This window comes from Aptenodytes patagonicus, chromosome 1 (genome assembly GCF_965638725.1).
Source record: "Aptenodytes patagonicus chromosome 1, bAptPat1.pri.cur, whole genome shotgun sequence".
NCBI classification, from domain to species: Eukaryota; Metazoa; Chordata; class Aves; order Sphenisciformes; family Spheniscidae; genus Aptenodytes; species Aptenodytes patagonicus.
In genome coordinates, this window is record NC_134949.1 from 8,901,892 (window position 1) to 8,921,812 (window position 19,921).

General features: G+C 39.9%; 1 protein-coding gene across 3 annotated transcripts in view; it reads left to right on the top strand.

Annotated features, from left to right (window-relative positions):
- The window catches only part of SEMA3D (semaphorin 3D), a 151,905-nt gene extending 134,793 nt beyond the window's left edge, over positions 1-17,112 (top strand). For 2 of the 3 annotated variants that reach the window (XM_076358893.1, XM_076358981.1), the window contains exon 18: positions 9,661-14,598. In XM_076358893.1, coding sequence (XP_076215008.1) covers positions 9,661-10,074 — 414 coding nt within the window. In that variant the 3' untranslated portion in view covers positions 10,075-14,598. Of the gene's footprint in view, positions 1-9,660; positions 14,599-14,995 lie in introns of those variants that run through there. The other variant, XM_076359065.1, reaches the window with a different exon arrangement.
- Positions 17,113-19,921: the final 2,809 nt, after the last annotated feature.

Sequence of the window (19,921 nt, forward strand, 5' to 3'; positions counted from 1 at the left end):
CTGTGTCATAAGCAGATTTAGATATTTATTTTGACTTACATGCTCATTCTATTAAAAAAAAGAAGAAAAGATAAATTAAGGTTTAAATAGTCGTAAAAAATCAAAGTACTGAAAAAAAAAAAGCCCTTTTGTCCAGTAATTAACACAACTACTTCTGTAGGTAAAAGTATGTTCAAAATGCTTTAATAATAATAATAATAATAATAATGCTCCATTTAGTGTCTGATTTCATTCCCTTATCATGTTAAGCAGCGTAGCTAAGAATTGCACGTATGGCTTGCTGCTTTTCTCCATCTCTCCCCAGAGAAGGAGTGCCCTGTGCACTAAAAAGGTTTTTATTTGCTTTTTTTCTTGTTAGTGGAGTCTGAGAATTTTTCTTAAATGGTACTCTGCAGAGATGTCAGGTTAAAGAATTGCACCTTGCATCTGGAGTAGAAAGAGGTGAGACTTGTGATGGCCCTTAATTCCTGCAGGAAGCAGGTTTGGGGTCCTCACTGGTGGAGGAGCCCTGGAGAAGCCTCCAGGTCCCTGCATACCCCCTGCACAATTTCCTGCTGATTCCTCTCTGAGCTAGTGACAGAGGGGCCCTCTGATGTGCCCAAAAGGTCAACGTGCTGGGACTGATTTGGACTGGGTTTGGGTGAGTTTCAAACCTCAGGAGTTTTCATAGCCTTCCTCTTACATGAGTGATTTTCTGTCTGAGGCCAAGTCCTGCTGTGATGGCAACCATGGCAACGGGGAAGGAGAAGGGAAAAGAACTGCCCTTTCAAACTAGCTGGTCCCAGGTGTTAGATATGCTTTTTTGTTAAATGTTCATCTGAGACAAAAATGAGTTTAAATGACAGGAACTATCAAACACCCAACTGGTCTTCCACTCTCAATGATAATTCATCCCATGAGACTTTTTGAGTGCAGAAAGTGTGCTGGTTCTTTCTAAAGGCTGGGGAGATGCAGGCCAGGGCAGGCGCCTATGAAAGCATCGCCTCTGGGTGAGATGTGACTCATGGCAGTTAGTCCCAAAGTTGCAGCCCCAGTTATGTCTTGGCCCAGAAAGCCAGAGTAAGGGGATACAAGGCACTTCTGATTTTCCACCAAATAAGACAAAAAAACCCACAAGGCTGTACATTGACTATGACACTGCAGTACTTTTAATTTACTCCCCTTCTTTTACTCATGCTTTGGATCGGCAAGGATTCTTTCCTCTGCTGAGAATAGAAACTTCATTAATTTATAGATCCAGTGCTTCCCACAACATGCACTAAACACCAAAAGAAAGAGATTACTGGTTTGAAATACCACCTCTAACCTCCATTACAGTCCATACTTGGAAAAAAAAATACGTGATCTTCTGATCAGCTGGCCAAGCATGCTCTCAGCCACAGGTGGTTGAAGTGAAAACCCAGCTAGAAGTGTATCAGCCTTTAAAGACCTATGGGCTTTCATTGTTTGTGCTTTAATTGATTTACCTTTAACTGTCCTGTACAGAAGACTCTGCGTTCTACTTCCCTAAGGCAGCAGTTTGTAAATGCCCTTACATATTTGATCAGGGAAACAAGTAAAGTACTTGCTTCATTCTAACCATGTGTTTAAGACTCATTGTTAAGTAAATTTAAGCAGATAGTTAACAGGTCTTTGTTTTTTGGGGTTTTTTAGTGTGTTTTTTTTCTTTTTTCTGAACAGGAAGTTATGTCAAGTTTCGAGGAGACTCAATCATTTTTTAAAATAATGTATTACAACTATAGCATGTGCCTGAGCTTCTCAAAAAGAGCTACAAACTTTGCGTAAAACAGCCAGTTCCCTGTGAAGAATGTAATATTTCTGTATCATAAGGAGTCACACTTTTCAGATCTGAAAGCCTCTTTTGAAGGGCTGCTTTTGAGTTTTATCTGTGTCAATTTATGGGAAAAAAAAAATCAGTTGATTTTCTCATAAATCACAGGTTCAGATAGGCCTCTGAAGGTCAGAAAGCCAAGCTCAAGCTATCTTTCTTATTTGATTGTAGGACAAACTGCAGGCCAAACCAACTTTTGAACAAAATTAGGGCAGGCTAACCTATATAGCATAGCCTAAGTTAAGGCTATATTATTTTTTGCCACGCTTTGTATTTCCAAAAGGGTCATTGCGGCAGTGACCTGGCCCCTGCTACTTGTTCTGGGGCAAATGCCAGTTGCCCAGGCATGGTGATGTCCAGTACTGCAGGACCGCCCAGTGTGCCAAGGATGTGCATGTTGAGAGAGTAAGGGAATGCATGCATATGTGTGATGGCATTTGAAGCTCCAGCAAGCACACAGCATACATCTTTGCACATTAAACAGCAATGTTTACTGGGCTTGCTCTGTGTAAACAATCTGACATCTGTTTGTATGAGAAAAGTAAAGCTTTGCTAAAAGGCTAGATTAACCTTTGAGGCAAATTTAGAGGAAAATTTGAAGGAGAAATCTGCAGATGGATTTTCTACATTATGAATGCTAACAGTAGGCAAATAGCTTTTTACCACATATTGTCCCTAAAGCCATAGCAATGTTTCTGTGATCTAGCTTTGGTAAAATAGAAGTTGGAGCACATGTTCCACAACTCCTTGGGGTGGTTTTGTTGGTTCATTTTTATATATTTTTTCCAGCCTTTGAAGATAACAGCCTATATAAATGCATATGGACATATTGATGATTACAGGATCAGATCACTTAAAGACAGTGTATAGCTATTAGTTTTGTTTGATTTCTACCAGAAAATTCTTACAGTAACAGAATTTCTAGTATTTTGACCCAGGTTAGTTCCAGGGTCCTAAGAACTTGAACTCCTTCTGAGCAAACTCAGCTTGCACATCTCAAATCATCATATTGGGAGATATCATTTTTAGAAGGAAAATAAAAGAAGGGTTTTTTTGTTATTTTTTAAGATAAAGATATTAATCTAGAAATGTCACGTTTTCAAATGCATGTGCCTAAAGTTAAATTCCTAATTTCATATATGGCTGCCTGAATAAATGACTGGGTCTGTAGAGATGCTGAACAATCATTCCTCCTATTAGATGGAATAAGGGTGTTTGCAGGTTAAAATGTTAATCCCTTGTTAATTTGGGAATCCAGAAATTGAGATTTTCAGGTTTTCTAATTTGACTTATCAGTGAAAATGAAATCATCGGTATTAGAGCCTAATTGGAGGCCTTCCCAGAAAATCCAAAGATCGGCGGAGTAATAGACTTTCTTTTCAAAGTACTTCAATCTGACAAAAATACCATATGTGACAGAAACAGTGTGGTCATGTTTAATGTGTAGCTTGATCTTTGCTCAGCCCATGCCTTACCATAACTTTTCCCATTACAATTATATTTTCTGCTCTCTCTCTCACTTCCTGCAGCAGGTTTCTCAAATAACGCTGTACATTATTTTAGTGCATGTCTACATAGCGGTGTAACTTATTGTGATGACGATACCATGCTTTGCAAATGACTCCATGCACCTGGAACTTAGGTTACGGACTTTTAGTTCCAGGGCTGGAACTGTAATGTCTCAGCAAGTCTTTAAACCTGGCTTTACAAATAGACAGCTATGCAGTGTCCCGGACATGCACTACAGCTTCCTGAGGGAAGGAAAAGGGCAAAATCCAGACTAGATGGGAAGCGTTTGGCCCAGCAGGATGTCCCCGACTTTTCACCCTTAGGGTCATGGTTCAGAATGTGACTTCCAGGCAGAGCGACCTGTGGGGAGGGACAGGATCTGTGGTACAGGAGCTGTCACCAGGTCATTTTGCTGCCAGTGGGAGTACATTTCCCTGTAGTTTGGGGCCGTTTTAAGGTCAGGAGTCAAATATCTAGTGCTTTTGTGTTTAGTGCTGCTCACGCAATTGATCATGTTTGTTCCTGTGCGTGCAGGGTTAGTCACTGAGATGAGGGAGAGCGTTTCAGTGGCTGGAATTCATAAAAAAAAGCGGGGACGTCATCTGTTCGTAATGTCTTAAACTGCTGAAGTTTTCTGAAGCTTAAAACAGACATTTATTTCTTAAAGAAATTCCTATGTGTTCTGTTATGTGTATAATAGGTGTCAGGACTGCAAAAAGCAAATGCATGGCTCCCTACAAAGCCATTAGTTTTGGTGCCCCATGGCTCTGAAAAGTATTAGCCCCCCTTTTTTAGGCTGCCCTTCACCCTGAGTCTCCTGCGGCTCCAGGTCTGCCAAGCTGCCACGTCCCCTTGCAGGGGACAGGACAAGCCATACAGTCTGAAGTGACAGAATAGGTGCAGATCACTCTTAACTCTCTCCTTCCTGCTCTATTCATACCTGGGGGTGAAAATAAATCCACCAAAAGGCAGGAGGACATTTCAGTTTCTTCTTCAGCGGTTCTCACCTTTTCCATATTCCTGCCCCACAATCTGGGCTGTGTTTTTCTGACGGACCCAGCTTAACGGGCATCTGATGTTTTGGTAGGTACAAGAGTGTGACTCACTCTTGGACAGGCCATCTTGCTAGGCACAAGAGTCTCCCCCATCAGAGCAAAGAGATGTTGTTTCCATTCCACATTTTAGCCAGACTGAGAAGACATTTTTCAGTCTATCCAAGACATAAATTTCCATATCTTTATATGGCTGGATATTTTTGCATCATGATCGCGATTTTCTTTGTTACAAACACCTGGTCAGCAGCATCTTGTGAAAAAAGGTCACAGATTCAGTGCCAGCCCTAAAATCTGGGAGTTGGATGAGAGCTAAGTAAGGAAGAGGACATACACCAAGGTCTGAGTTTCTAGTAGTACCTTCTGTTAGAGGAGTATAGTTCAGTGTTTGAATCCTTAGGTCAATGAGAAAGAGATTGAGAGGGGGAAAAATAAGAGATTCATTCTGCAGCCTAGGGACAACTTATAGCTCTCACGCTTTCACTCTTTTATTTTATTATATGACTCATTGGTGCTTTTTTTTCCCCCTAATACCTTGAGATTCTTAAGTAAGACTAATATTTTGGACAGTTTTCTGGGGAAAAAAAAGAAGTAACTCTGAACTGAGATACAACACGTGACATTTCTGCTTTGATTTGGATATACTGGGGGAGTAGGAGTTTAAAATTTAGTTTCAGAATAAGAAGTTAGCTTCACCTTGAAAATAATAGGAATCATGCATCTCCATAATGATATTGTACCAGCAACATGTTCTTCATTTTTTCCTGTAGCTTCTTGGTAAATAAAAAAGATGTTAAAACAAAAAAAAAAAAAAAAGGAAAGAGAAATTAACTCTACAACTGCGTTGGAGTTAAATGATTATTTTCCCAGTATGAGAGAAACAAAGTCATGTGTAACAATAAAGCCAAAAAAACCCAGACTGATCTTTATTTCCAGTCAAATGATGAGGATGAAGAAGAAAACAATAAAAAAACGAAGATGAATGTGAATTCTCAGCAAATGTTCCTAATTTTCCTTTCTCCTCCTCTCAGTTTGTTCAGGGGTTGCAGCTAACCCATGATTAGTCCAGCTTTACCTCTAACATCTTTTCACATGTTGATTAATGAGGGAAGGCAGGCTTTGAAGCCACTTTCTTCTCCCAGACAGGTGCAGTGTTTTAACTGTGAAAGAGTTGACATGTGAATTATTTGTAAAGAGGGAGCTATCTAAACACATCATTAGCAAAGGACAAAAGGCATTGACCTAACCTGGTGCCACAGCACTTTCAAATCCTTGGTTGTTTTCCAACTTACTGATTGTTTAAAGATTTGCCATCAATATTGGCAATGCCTATTTTTCCTCCATTGTTAAACTCAGGTTGTGAAAATCAAGTGTTTGATTTGCATGGAGATCTTTTCCCTTTGTCAAATATTGCCAGTATCTATGGCATGTGCCATAATTCAGGTATTGTAATTTTAAGCAAACTTATGTGCTTATCATGGGGGATGAAAAGTACAATTTATTGATAAAATATTGTCAAAAATCTGCTCCCACTCCACTAAGAAAAGAAAGTTAATGGTAATCAATTGCTTCATTTTTGTGGTTTATAATTTGTTCCCTATTGAACAAAGCTATGTCTCTCATGTTTAATTTCTGTTGTATGCTCAAATTTAAGCACATGTCAGCAAGCTTTTATGAATTAAAGCCTTTGTGCTTCTGAACTCTTAAATCCCATTTACAAATATTTTAGGAGAGTTATTGACTATGACATATTGGGGGGGGGAGCAGTGAATCCACAATTGACCAAAACAAAATGATGTCTTTTATCTAACTAGTCTTTTCATTTTCCTCAAAATTTAATAAAATATGTTTTACATCTATAGGTCAGGAACCAAAGAGCACATTAAGCATTCAAGTGAAAGGTTAAAGATCTACTACCAAGTAATGAAATGCCAGGTGTTTATGAAACTCCAGAGCCCTGTGGGGGGAAAATAGAGAGGAAAGACAGGAAGAGTTCTGAACCTATGGGTAAAACAACATAAACAGGATACCAAAAAGAGAAGTGAGGGGGGAAAACAGTAATGAAGTGTTGCTCAATACGTGTGAAATCGGAGCCATAATTTCATCCTGCCAGAGGATAAGAAAGGAATGAACAATGAAGGCACAGAGAAGGAGGAGCTGACAGTCACCGTAAATCAATATCCAAGGTTAACACAGGACATTCTGTAAGAATGCTGCTTCATTAAAAATAGGAGTCGTGATGGCCTGGGATTAAGGGACACAACCAATTTAGACTCTGTAAGCTTTCTCTGCAGTATCCCAAGGCAGAGGGGGGCAACTCCATCAGTTAACACATTTACGACTAGAAAGTGATGGCTGCTGCACAAGTGGTAAACAGTTATGAGTAGCAGGGTGCTGGACTTGGGGGTCCAGTGATCTTTTCAAGTCTAGATCTGCCATTATTCTGCCTTCTTTTCACTGAAAATAGGCGAAGCACTAGTGAGAGCTCTTTGGACTGGCACCCAGCCAGCTGAAACAGCCAGCTGGAGATCTTCCAAGTGTAGGAGGTACACAGCTGTCAAGGCGCTCTAGACTACAATACTGGCAGAGCCACCGATAGGCAGATGCTACTGCTGCAATTGCATCAAGCCCTGAGAGATCAGTCCTGTTTTCACTCAGACAATGTGGGAACTTGGTCTTTGCATAGTGCCTTATGGAACCCAAATGTCTGGAAATTAGCTGCTTCTTCCCATTCTTTTCCCTAAATTTCTCAGGCTTGGGTCTTCATGTTGACATGAAGCCTGGGCAAAAAAAAGAGGGGCTTCCTTGTCATATTGCAACAGCCAAGCCTCCGAGCACTTCCACCTGGCCCCTGCTCCTGCTTCTCTCTGTGGAGTACAGCACCACAAGGAAACACCTGCCCTAGACATATTTCTGCCTACAGCCACTTATTTGTGGATTCATGTATACATTTTATGCTCCTGTTTTTACTGTAAGAAAGGAATGTTTACTTGGAATGAAGTGTCACCAGCTGATAAAACTGAGGACTACTGCCCTACGCTGTAGGTTCTGGAGGTGGAAAAGTGTTTTTTTCTAGTCTCCCTCCCTGCTATCTTCTGTGTTTGTGCTTGTGTTTTGACCATGATTTCTCTGGTTTAAATTCAGTGTAGTAAATCAAAAGTAGCTTGTGCTCATGTAGCACCTGTTTTCAGGACAATCGATTTTCCAGGAATTTCCTGAAATTAGTATGATTTCACCCCGCTGGTGCCAAGTAGGCATGCTTATATACAGTTTACAAACAAGAAAACTAAAGGTCAGGGTTGACCCAACACCATCAACTGGTGGCAGGAGCCAAAAAATACTTGGCCACAGAGTCAGGCAGCCAGAGCCATGTTCTGACCAGGCTTTTGTAGCGGTTGATTTCTTGTCTCTTCTGCAGCCAGATCAATGGTAGGACACAGGCCTATATCCATCCATCCATCCATCCCTCCATCCACATCCATCTACCTACGTACCTACCTACCTCCCTACCTACCTCATCTGTATGTTACTTAAGACTGTTACAGCTGATACAGTAGCAAGCCAAAGTCCCTTTGTCTCTCTGTGCATGTATTATGTATATGTGTATTGCTTTTTCTGGTGATCTCTAAATAGTCTCTCAAATTATTTAACCCTTCCAAAGTCATTATCATAGAAACTTAGAAAAGGGTAAAGCAAAAAGCCCTGGGAGGTCATCTCATCCATCTCTTTGCTCCAAGAGACCCTATTATGATAAAGTACTAGTGAGTTAGAATCGTAACAGATGGAGAATCATATGTATGTATACAATTTTTCCCATGGAGTAGAAGAGGGAATCATGTGCAGATTTTTTACATAAAGAAACAGTGTGTAGCTTACCCACTGTGAATAAATCTAATTTAGTCATCTTTATGCCTCCCTGATCTTCATCCTCTGAAGTTTGCTGGAGGGTCAGATGTGCACTCTGGGAAATTTTCCAGATTCTGTGTTGGTTCTCTCTGCCCCCACTCCCCCCTTCTTAAACCCACTACTCAGCCTTGTGCTGAAGTTTTTCTACATTATAACAATGCCACCAGCAGTGCTGAGGCTGCATTTAAGGCCCTGGCTTTGCTGCAGGCTGAGCAAGCAGCACTCCAGGTCCTTCGGTGTGGTTGTGTGCTGCAGCCTCTGTGTGGCAGCAGAACATAGCACGCCTGGGAGGTGGCAGCTTTGGGCTAGACCAGGATCATTTTCAAAGGAAATGCTGGTGTTGGACACTGGGGGGTTAGGGCTCTGCTTTCTACTTCCACCTCTGCTACTAATCTTTATATGGTCTTTGGCAAATCACTTACCTTCTGTGTTCGCCAGCTGCAAGAATACTTAGGTGCCCAGTGCCCCATCCTGGATTTTGGGTTGTTTTTATGCTTTTTTTTAGTCTTAGGTTATTTTGGAAATAATTTTCAGATCACCAGATATGTAACTTACCTGACAGTGTTATTACTCTAAGGTGCACCTTATTCTTAACATGTGAGTCTTGCTGTATTTTTTGAAATATTTCCATTCGTAAATGAAACTACAGTTCCACGCTGACAGACTCCAGCTCTCACTTGCAATCTCATTCTTTTCTTTGCTCTTTTTTTTTGCTTTATTTTTTCATCTAAGTTCTTCTTCACAGATCTTAATAAAAGGATTGTACTGGATTGTATTTGTCTAACCTCATTGGGTGCTTTTAATCACTTCTCAATGAGTCAAAGCCAGGATCAACGTCCTTTTGTAAAATCCATTTGAAGAAGATCAGAATCACAGCATTTCACTTTGAAAATCAGTCGTAGTATTTATTTTCAGCGTAATAGAGCTTCAGCGCTCCAGATACATTCAAGCACCCTGGTATATTGAGTGCATTACAGATACCTCAAGAAGAGCAGTTAAAAAATGGATGGGATTTGTGGCACTAAATAGCTACCCTTCCTTGGAGAACATAGTCTAACTTAATGCATTGTGGTGTGATGAGTGTTACTGTCTGTCCTTTCAGCTGTACAGGATATATCTTTTACTACTGCATGCTGAAATGTCAGTGATACAGATGCTATAGTTAGGAGCAGAACTCAGACATTGGAAGGATCTCCTGGTGTCTGTCCCAGCTGCACATGTCCCACCACGTGCTGGCACCTGAGGGACGGGGCATGCCGTGTGCCAGCCGAGCCTTTTCTCCACCTCAGAATTGGTCTGACACGCATTCTGGTTTTGCTGATGAAACTCACGTATTGCGTTCTTCTTTGTCCAATCCCACAGCTGAAGGCTGACGAAAGGATCATCAAAACAGAGCATGGGCTGCTGATCCGCAGCTTGCAAAGAAGGGATGCGGGAGCCTATTTCTGCAAAGCCCAGGAGCACACCTTTGTCCATACCATCGTGAAGCTGAACTTAAACGTCATTGAGAACGGGCAAATGGAAAGCACTCAGAAAACTGAGGATGAGGAGGGCCGGGTGAGGGATTTGCTGACGGAGTCCCGGCTGAGGTACAAGGACTACATCCAGCTGGTCAGCAGCCCCAGCTTTAGCCTGGATGAGTACTGTGAACAGATGTGGCACCGGGAGAAACGGCGGCAGCGGAACAAAGGTGGTGCCAAATGGAAGCATGTGCAGGAGATGAAAAAAAAGCGAAACCGAAGGCACCATGAGCCAGCCAGGCCACTGTCTACGTAGTTTGTAAATGCTATTTAAAGAAAGGACATTTTCCATGAAAAAAAAAAAATACTGTGTTCTGGTTTTGTGCATCTTGCCTATGAATTAGTACTGCTTCTTACTGAAATCAGATAACTCACCATCACTATTAATCTGTATGAGACTGTACAATGGGATTCGATACCAAATGAGACGTTCCTTATTGGAGTACCACACACCAGGCAATAATTTCAAATGCATTCATTAAAAAGAAAAGATGTACACTTTTAGCTGATTTCTGGGTAGCCTGAGGCTACATGAGCTGTATTCTGTACTTCCTGCATAATTTTCACATAGGATTTAGTGTCCGTGTTCCCATGTTAATATTTGCTGCCACATTCCACCCCAGAGGTGGCTACATTTCAGGGGAGGGCAGATGTATTTCTAGTTCTTTGGCATCTTTCTGAATAAAAAGCATGGTAGAAATGTGTGACAGATCTGCAAAAATACCCGCTAATTTACCCATTGGGCTTGTATACAGGCACATGGGTGGGGTTTGCTAGCACAGAGAGGCACTGCAAAAAATCAAATTAAGTATTGGCTTAGGGACAACATTCATTCTCCCCATAAAAGAAACACAAAGCATAATCATAGTTTAAGAGGGGGGAATTATCGAGCGTTACTCATTAGAGTTTGAGTAGCCACCAGTTTGCAGTCCATCTGCTGAAATGAAATGTTGACTCTAATTGAAACTGCCACCAAGATGCTTGGGAGTAAATTTCCTAAGTGGTCCATGGGAGGTATATGCACAAATCCTATTAACAAATACTGGGATTCCTGCCTGCACCTCTCCTATCTCTCCAAAGGTTTGACTCTGGCTGTTTCTCTGGCCCTTTGCTAGCTTTGTTTTATGCAGAGGAAAAGAAGAAAAAAGACAACAACAAAGCTAAAACAAAAGACGATGAGGGAAAATATTTAGTGGCTGAGACCGGTGCTCTTGACACAGAGCTGACATTCCTCAGATGTGTGTATTCTTTGGGATTTTCTCCCAAAGGTCTTATGTATTTTTAAGTTGAAAATTTGCATTGTTGGAATTAATACTTTTATTATAATTAAATAAAACAAAAGATGTCCATGTGTAAATAAAACTTGTAAGTTAGAAATTTGCTATATACCATAATTCCATTTGTAAAGTGTTCCTTGTTCCTTGGTTCATATTTTGGTTTTAATAGTGTAATTTTTTCCATATAAGCAAGAAACACTGGCCTCACTCTTGTCTATTTTATGTCAATGTGATTTCATTGATTTTATTCCTGATATGCAGCAACAAACACAAGCTCAGAATCAGGCCTACTGTCTCTTCTCATGAGCCACAGCCCCCCTTTCCTCTCTTCCATCTAACCTCCCTCCGTTTTGCCTTTCACGCCTTTCTGAGTGTGAAATGACAAATTAACCACTTCCTCACATGGAAGAGAGCTTTGATGGATACCAAACCGACAGACTTTTCTTCTCATGCATTCTACAGATCTTGAGAGCAAAGTCTGTGGGAAACCCTTGTAATTGGTGTGCACCTCACTAAGGAACCGAAAACGTTGGCTCTGAAAGTTGTAGATTCACCCTTGCCCATGCTAGTGTTTGTGTGCGCATTCACTCCCTGATCGATAATTGTGTAGATCCAATTTGCATCGTTGTTCATTTCCTCTCTGTTGAAAGTCAGATATGGCGAAGTGTTTGTCAGATTTCAGAAAGGAATCTCAGCTTACCCACATTTCTTGTAAAACCCAAAAACTGAGTTTGCATGTGTTGTATAAAAGCCAGCGTTACCATATGTCATTAATTTTAGATGCTTTTTTAATAGGAGATGTATGAGTTAATTAGGAGATACTAGATAGCATGCGTGCAATGCTTTGATAGTGTAAAGCACTGAGTGCTAAATACTATAAAATACATCTGTGGGGAGGAGGGAATTTCTCAGCACAGGACCTTTAATCAGCAGAGAGACTGATGCTGAAGATACTAACCAGTCGTACAGTACTTTGAGAACACGCAGAGACCTTTTTGGCATTTTTGCTGCAAAATAATGTAGGCCAGGCATTCCACAAGAGGCTCGTCATTTTGGGTACCTTGATTTTAAGGCCAATTAAGACTACTTAAAGGAGGTATGGGGGGTATTAAACTACTACATATAAAGCACCCTAAGACAGGGATACTCAGTATTCTTGGCTGGAAGGTTATGCTGTCACCGTACAGAACCTGCCCAATTATTCCTTATTAGATTTTTATCAGTCCACAAAGTCCCATTTCTCTGACTTGGACATTAGGCAAATGAGTGGAACCACACCAAGGGTATGGAATAACAGGTGGTCTGCACTCACATGCACTGACAAAGGACCTACTCTTCTCCCCGGTGGTGACGCAGTACTTCAATTACTGCATTTCAGACAACTCTCATCACATGTTTGCCTACTTCATAAAAAAGCAAATCAATTTCTTCTTCCATATTTTTTTTTCTCCTCCATGAAAACTAAATCATCTGATTTATGTTTAGATATGATTGGAGGTATGTATTCTACAAATGAACCCCCCCTACTGACTTTAGTAGAAGTCTGGGATGACTAAGGGTCTCAGTGCTGGGAGCATTAGAGTTAAATGGTTGAATTAAAATGTTATTACTCTTAAAAATGACTTTCATTTCTTTTATTTCAAATGTTGTTGCAATGAGATTCTTCTTAAAGAAATGACCTCATCAGTCTGGGGTACACTGGTAGCGTAAAACCCCAAGTGAGATATAAGGCCTCTTCCATCATGGGAAATAAATTCAATATCCTCCAAACCAGTGTGCTGTATTGGGTTCATGCCACCCCAGGGAGCATATTTAATAATATTGCATAGATAAAAGTCTGTGTTTTGATACACTGGGTAAGATGTATGCTATAGCTGGCAGGGCTAGCATGGCTCCTCATGCACAGCAGGTATTACACATGCAAGGAGGCCAAAGGACCTTGGAGACCAGGGAATGAGAGGGACAGATGAGGGATTACTACAGGAGGTAAGACAGGGTTTTGTGAGGCAGGACTCAGCAATGCAAACCCAGGAGTAGGAGCAGGAGGAGCAGTGGGTCTTTCCACAACCTGCAGTCCCAGAGAGAGGTTCAGAGGATGAGCTAGCCCAGAAACTGTAACAGGAGAGGATCCCCCTCTTTTCAAAAAAATTAATCTTCTGTATAATTTAAAGTCTCAACTCTAAGTCTGCTTAAATTTCAAATCAATGTTTTGGGGGTCAGCTGGGCCGCTGTGAGCTGTACTATGAGCCCCAACAGGCCCACAGTTAAATGAAACTGAGCCTTGCCTCCTTCAAGAGCTCCATAAAAATGAAGTTAAACAAAGTTTTGGTCCAGAGTGGAAAAATGCTGCCTCCACCTTAATAACTGTAGGTTTTAAACAGATCCCTTATTGCATATGATACAACATAGATATTTATTTACATATGCATTCAAACAGGAGTCCAATTATTAATACATTATTTTTTCCTTCCACAAAACCTTTCCATTCACCCTATTTCAGCAAAAGGTCAGTGTTGGGCTGAACTGAAGTAGTTTCAAACAGATTCTTAGAGTAACCAGCACAATGTGAGCTGTAGTTACAAAAATGCTGAAAACTGACATAAGCTTTAAAACCCAACAGGGCCCTAAACTTTGTAGCGATCTTGCAGTCAGTTAAAATAAAACAGAAAATGGGATTAGCAGAAAAAAGAATAAAGTATTAACACTTATTGTGATAAACTAGTTCCGTTACTGGAAACCATTCCAACAACAGGTGTGAACGTGTGTGCATGCCATAAGCAAATACTTTTCTCTCCAAGCAGTTAAACTTACATTGCTTGAGGTATCTAAGAACCTGAATACTTTTCAGTTCTTACGTAGATTTTGGACCTGGTTCTTATGTCACTCATAATGAAATAATTAGGTTAAATGCAACAGATTTCCTCTGGTTCACGTGCTTTTGAGATCAGAAGATCCCTGCAGTTCAAATGCTATGAACCCTTTAATCTAACCATTATGGGTATTGATCTGCATTTAACATTTCAGATAATGCATAATTATTTGTTGTTATTACTCATTATTCATGTAATGAGCCCATGTCTCATAATAATGTCTCAATATTTAATAATGACTAATGGAAATTGAGTTTGCTAATGTTTTGTCATATAAGCATATGTGTATAGGAGTGCATATACAAATGTCTTATTTTCTGTTCATTTTATTATAGAGATTAATTTGCAGAAGGCAAATGTGATTTCAAGAGTCAAGGTTCAGCTCAGCTTCCACTGACAGCAGAGATTAAAATCCTTCTAGAACTGAATCATAGCCGAAGTAGACTATAATCTATTTATAGTCTGGTAGTCAAACACCCAAAGCTGTATGTTATTCTGTAGAGTATATTGGCCTGGTTCTTCTTGCACACAGTTGTAGACGAGATGTGGAGGTCTAAGGAATTACATCTGCATGAATGGAAAATTAAGCCCACATGTCTCTTTAATATATTGTTACCTTTTATAAACTTTAAATGGTCTCTATTGTAATATTGTACTATAGTGTTGCTAATATTACCCTGAACTAGGCTTCTGTCATTAGCTGAAGTGTGACATTCTTTGCAGTTGTAATCCAGATTTCGAGGTTTGTAAAATAAGTTAATTACAGTAACAAAAAAGAAGGCATGGGAAAAGAGTTTAATTATAAATTCTAAAAGGCAGATTTGTAATATTTTATTTCTATATATCAAAATAGTGGTTATCCTAAAATGTGTTAGAAACACCAGCATTTGTTTTCCTTTTTTGGTCAGGTAAGGATACATAACAAATTGTAATCTTGAGTTTATCACTTTCCAATGTGTGGCTGAAACATCTGGTCTGACAGCTGTAGCAAGACTGGGTTTTTACTTGCTTGTTTTTTTTATTCCACCAGTTAAGCCCATTGTCTCCTGCCTTTGAGACTCTCCGGTCTGTCAGGTAACCCCACTTTTATATGGAGGAATACTTCCGGATCTGGTGTTTCCTCGACATATAAACATCCCTACAAAGTCATAGTATCACAGTCTGCCTTCAGACGATGACTTTCCTAAGCACTAGCTTTTGCATTCAGTCACAGATGCAAACCAAACACGGCGAGGTAAATTGGAGACCAGATGGAGTTTTCATTTACAAAGGAAATTTTTGGGACTGTTGCTTAAAGCTCTCCTTTCTCTTTTTGCTTATGTGGTTGCTGTGTATAATTCTCCAATTTAAAATCAAAGTCTTTTGTGCTTTAAAGCATAAGATTTTCCATGTGATATAAAAAACCAGAAGAACATTTCCAGGTGATTTTTTTTGATTGATATGGACTGCTGCTTAATAGTTTCAAACAATACAAGCCAAGGAAATCATCTTTACAGCCATAGATGGTTGTGATATTTGTAAGGAGCCCAGACACATCTCAGTTTTGGTGGTGTTTCATATTCTGTTCCCTTCCTTTTATGGTGTATAAGTGCTTTGGCTGGGTTTGGGGTTTTTTTTTGGGGGGGCTGGAGTGGGGTTTTTTGGTTTTGGTTTGTTTTTTTGGGGGAGGTTGTTTTGGCTTTTTGGTTTTGTTTGTTTTGGGGGTTTGGGGTTTTTTTGGTTTTTTGGGGTTTTTTTGCGTGTATGTGTGTGTTTGGTTTGCTTTTTGTGTTCCACTCATTTTTTTCATGTTATTCCTCCTACTAAAAGGAACCATGCCTAAAGCCAGATGCTTTCTGGTGGTGCACCATATGATGAAGCAGTAAGAGGAACAGAAGGCTTGGGCAGATATTTTGGTATGGAGACAACACAGTATATTTTCAAGGGGCAAAGTCTACGGCTTAAATGACTATGCTGAGAGTATTAAAGACCATTGTGCCATTTCTCTGGTCCAGGCTGAAGTTGAGGGTAGATTTACAGAAGATATATTTTTTTAATTGCTGAAATACTGTCAATATAAACAGATCCAGAAAATCTAATCTGTTATTAGGTCTGTTATCTATACTTGCCAGAAATATAGAAATAAAAATACATGAACAGAATTTCACAGATTTCCACTTTCTAAATTTATTTTCATATTTTAAAATGCTTTATTTTTAAAAATGCTGTCATTTTCATTTTAAAATATGTTTATTAAAATGTTTTTCACTAAGAAAATATTTTTTTTTCTTTAAATACTTTTAAAATCTGCACTTTCAAGTCTCTCTTTGCAAAAACATCAGGAAAAAATGGGAAAGTTGTAAGTGGAAGTGGAAAATATTTTATATTTCCATGTGTTTTCAAAAAAAGAAAAGAAAAAGCAGCATCAGAAGTTGTTCATGTCCTCTTTTGGAGTCTTTATGTGACTTTCTTCAAGGACATTTTCTGTAGAAATTAATTGTAATAATCACATTTTAAGACAGCCTATGAACATATCTTGGCTGTAAAAACTGGATACAAAGCATACGAATCTATGAAAATACAAATGAAAAATTAAAATATGTTATCTCCAAACATTTACATAATTTTTTCATTTTTGATGATGCATGCATCTCTATTCCCCTCTCCCCCACTGGCTGTCTCAGGATGTGTATTGGCTGGGAAGAAAGGAAGAGATTACAAAAACATATAATCTCCAAATTCCAAATTCCAAAATGAAAAGTCACCCTTAAATGGACTGGCTGCAAGGATTATGATTAATACCTCACATTTGACCAGTAAAGACATATTTTCTCCTAAGGTGAAATTCGTCACTCCTCCAGAAGCCCAGCACAGGAATTGTATGCCATATACTTTCTTTTTTAATTTGTAAGGCATGAGTGGTACTTAGGCTGACTTTGTGAGTGAGGCTGATTTTCACTCTGTAGTATAACTATTTATAGAGTAATATGACTGAAACATTTTGATAAGAGTATCTATTTGTAAATGGTTGAGTTGATATGATAACTGAAGTATGGCTTAAATAAGCTATGTGTTTGCTATGCCTGCTGTTTTACTAAATATTTCATTCTTATATGCAAAGGTAACTGAAATAAATGTATATATCGTTCATACTATAATAAACAGCAAATTCTGAGTTTTTGCTTCTTTTTTAAACCTATGTCAAACTACAGAGTAAAATACAAGATTTCAGAGAAACAAAGTCTGCAGCATGTCATGGGAATGGCAAGGATATTAATGCAAGGTTCAGTAATCTAAAGTGTCTTACTTCAGAAGTCCTACCTGAGTAAGGACTGTCTGAAATTCACCCCTCCACTGAGGACGTGCCTAAGACCAACAGAGTGAGTCTACGGAAACAACTTAGAGAAGCCGTGGGCCTCACAGTGACTTAGATTAATACATGCAAAGCAATACACACTAGGCAGCTGTATGCTTATTAATTTAAATTCAATAATAGCTTTTTAATGCATGCATTTCTAGATGATTAGCAACTATCGTTGTCCTTTAAGACTGCACTGACATTGTATTTTACAGTTACCCTCAAGCCAAATTGATCGCCCATCCATCTTGGACTGCCTCAGGAGCAGCTTTGGCTCTAAGGGAGTGTGACTGTCTCCCACCCCTCAGAGTGTTTTCAGGATGGGGATAATTGGGGCGAAGGAAGAGTTGTTCATTTGTTTAATCAGGTATTACTGCTTCTATCCACAGTTACAGGGAGAGGGAAATTTTTGAGGGGGAAAAAAAAAATCTTTAGGCAGGAAAATAAATAGGCTGACTGCTCCACCTCCTCTTCTAGCCTTCAGCACAGCCCCCTGTGTTTCAGGGGATTTATTAAAGGTTAAGGAGGCTATTTTGTTAACTGACGGTCAGCATGTTATTTCCAAGGACATCCGCATTGGTGCACTCAAGGATGCCTGATTCCCAGTCCCATGCTGTGTCCATTAGACCATGATGCTTCTGACCCTTTGCTGGGAAAGGTCCCAGGATACTGCCGGCCTGAAAGCTGACGCCAAATCCCAACTGCGGCAATAGCGTTCTGCTCACCTAAATTCCACCTGCAGCTGCAATTGGATATGGTATTCTTCATTTCCGAGCCTGAACTCTTGTTTCTGTGTTACCATGCGCTGCTAAACAGCTGCTGCGTTCCCCCACTCCCTCCCCACAGGTGGCTGCATTTGATAGTGTCTCATGTAGGATCAATCTTGGTCCCATTGAAGTAAGTGGGAATTCTGCCAGTGTGTCCCAGATCTGGTCCCGCATCCAGCTGCTAAAGCACTTTCAGCTCCTGCTGAAGGAGAAGAGGTGCTCTGCACAGGCTGGCTGATTACCCAGGTTCGTTAGCAGAGGTGGGTGTCAGAGAGAAAGAAAGAAAGAAACCCTTCAGCTTCTTTCTGCCACCGATCGCTCAGTAAGAGCTTAAATGCAGCATTGTTTTGTGTGCACTTAGAGAAACAAAAGCTAATTAAGCTGAAACCTGTCATTTTCTCTGTAAGGACTTAGCAAGGTCAAACTTCAAGACAATTAGCGATGAGTCTCAGGAAGAAGCACACAAGCTCTTCTGCAGTTACTCAGAAACATTTCCAGAGTTTATTGGCTTCCTGAGCTCTCTCTGCTCCACTCTTTTCAGTGTGTGGTGCCTCTTTTCAGGGCCTTAGAAACCAGAAGGGCTGTTAGCTGAGGAAGTCTGTGCTTAAAGCAAGAGGTATGAGGTAAAATCCGGCCCTTCATGATTCAAATGGTGGGAAGTGTTCTGGGACCTGTTCACACACAGAGTCCATATGTACTGTGAAAACAAGCGACTGGGAGCTAACAGCCTGTTCATAATCATTTATATTTCTGCAAAGTAAAACATGGTGTAGAGAACACTTAAGGGTTCATATATTTTGCACCACTGTGTCCATGTAGTTACTGGGTAGAGTAATAACCACATTGGTGCAGAATGACGGAGTCTGCAGTTCCCAAACACATTTCTTCAGGAATGCTCATCAAATACTGGACAAAAATGTACACTAGCTTACAGAGGACAATTTATGAAATGCTAATACACATTATCTCCCTCCCTGCTTTTGCTTAAAATTCTTTATAAGAATTTGTAACTGAATATATAACGGAAAAAGTTAGCAAGCATTTTTAAGAGTTGCTAGATGAAACTGAAGCGTTGTTAAGACAGGAAATGACAAACTTTGACTCCTTGGCCAAAGTTTGATTCTTTGCCTTGTAATAAAAGTGTTAATGGCTATCATTTTTTACATCTTCCAGTGTTGCAATTGCATTACATTACAAATACGTCTTCCAGTGTTAGATGCATTTCCACATGCAGGAAAGAAAATCAGCAGCGAAAGAGCAAGCTGCTCCTTTTCTGCTTCTCTCTTACAGGTAGGTGTGGTCCCCAACTTTCTCTGAGGAAAACTTGGCTGGTGTTTTTTTTTTTCCTTATAAAGAAAACAACCACAAACACTCAGTGTTTGGACTGTATCTGCTAACACATACTAGACTTGCTTCTCTCCGTGGTTGGGATTATTCTCAGTGATTTCAAGTTGAGCACAGGTGTTGGCATGTGCAGCACTGAAACTGTTGTTTTAGCTCTGGAAGTTGACAGCTTGGGCACATAGGAGGCTTTTTAAAAATACTCACATGAGAGTCATTGTCATTAAGGTTTATTATTTAAGGAAACACAGAATTTTGTTATGGAATCAAAATAATATACATTTTGGGTAATGCTGCATTACAAGGAAGACTGGTCACAGTATAAAATTGTTGCTCCCCTTAAGGGAAAGCCCTTAGATGTCAGCAGCAAAGGTAAACGTTGCTCCATTCCCCAAAGCGCAGCAGTAGACCAAAGCTTTTTGAAGAGCAGGTTTCCAGATAAGTAATAAGAAAGTTGCAGGAAACACTGATAATTCTTCTTTAATGGAGGAAAGACTAGAAATTCCCTGCC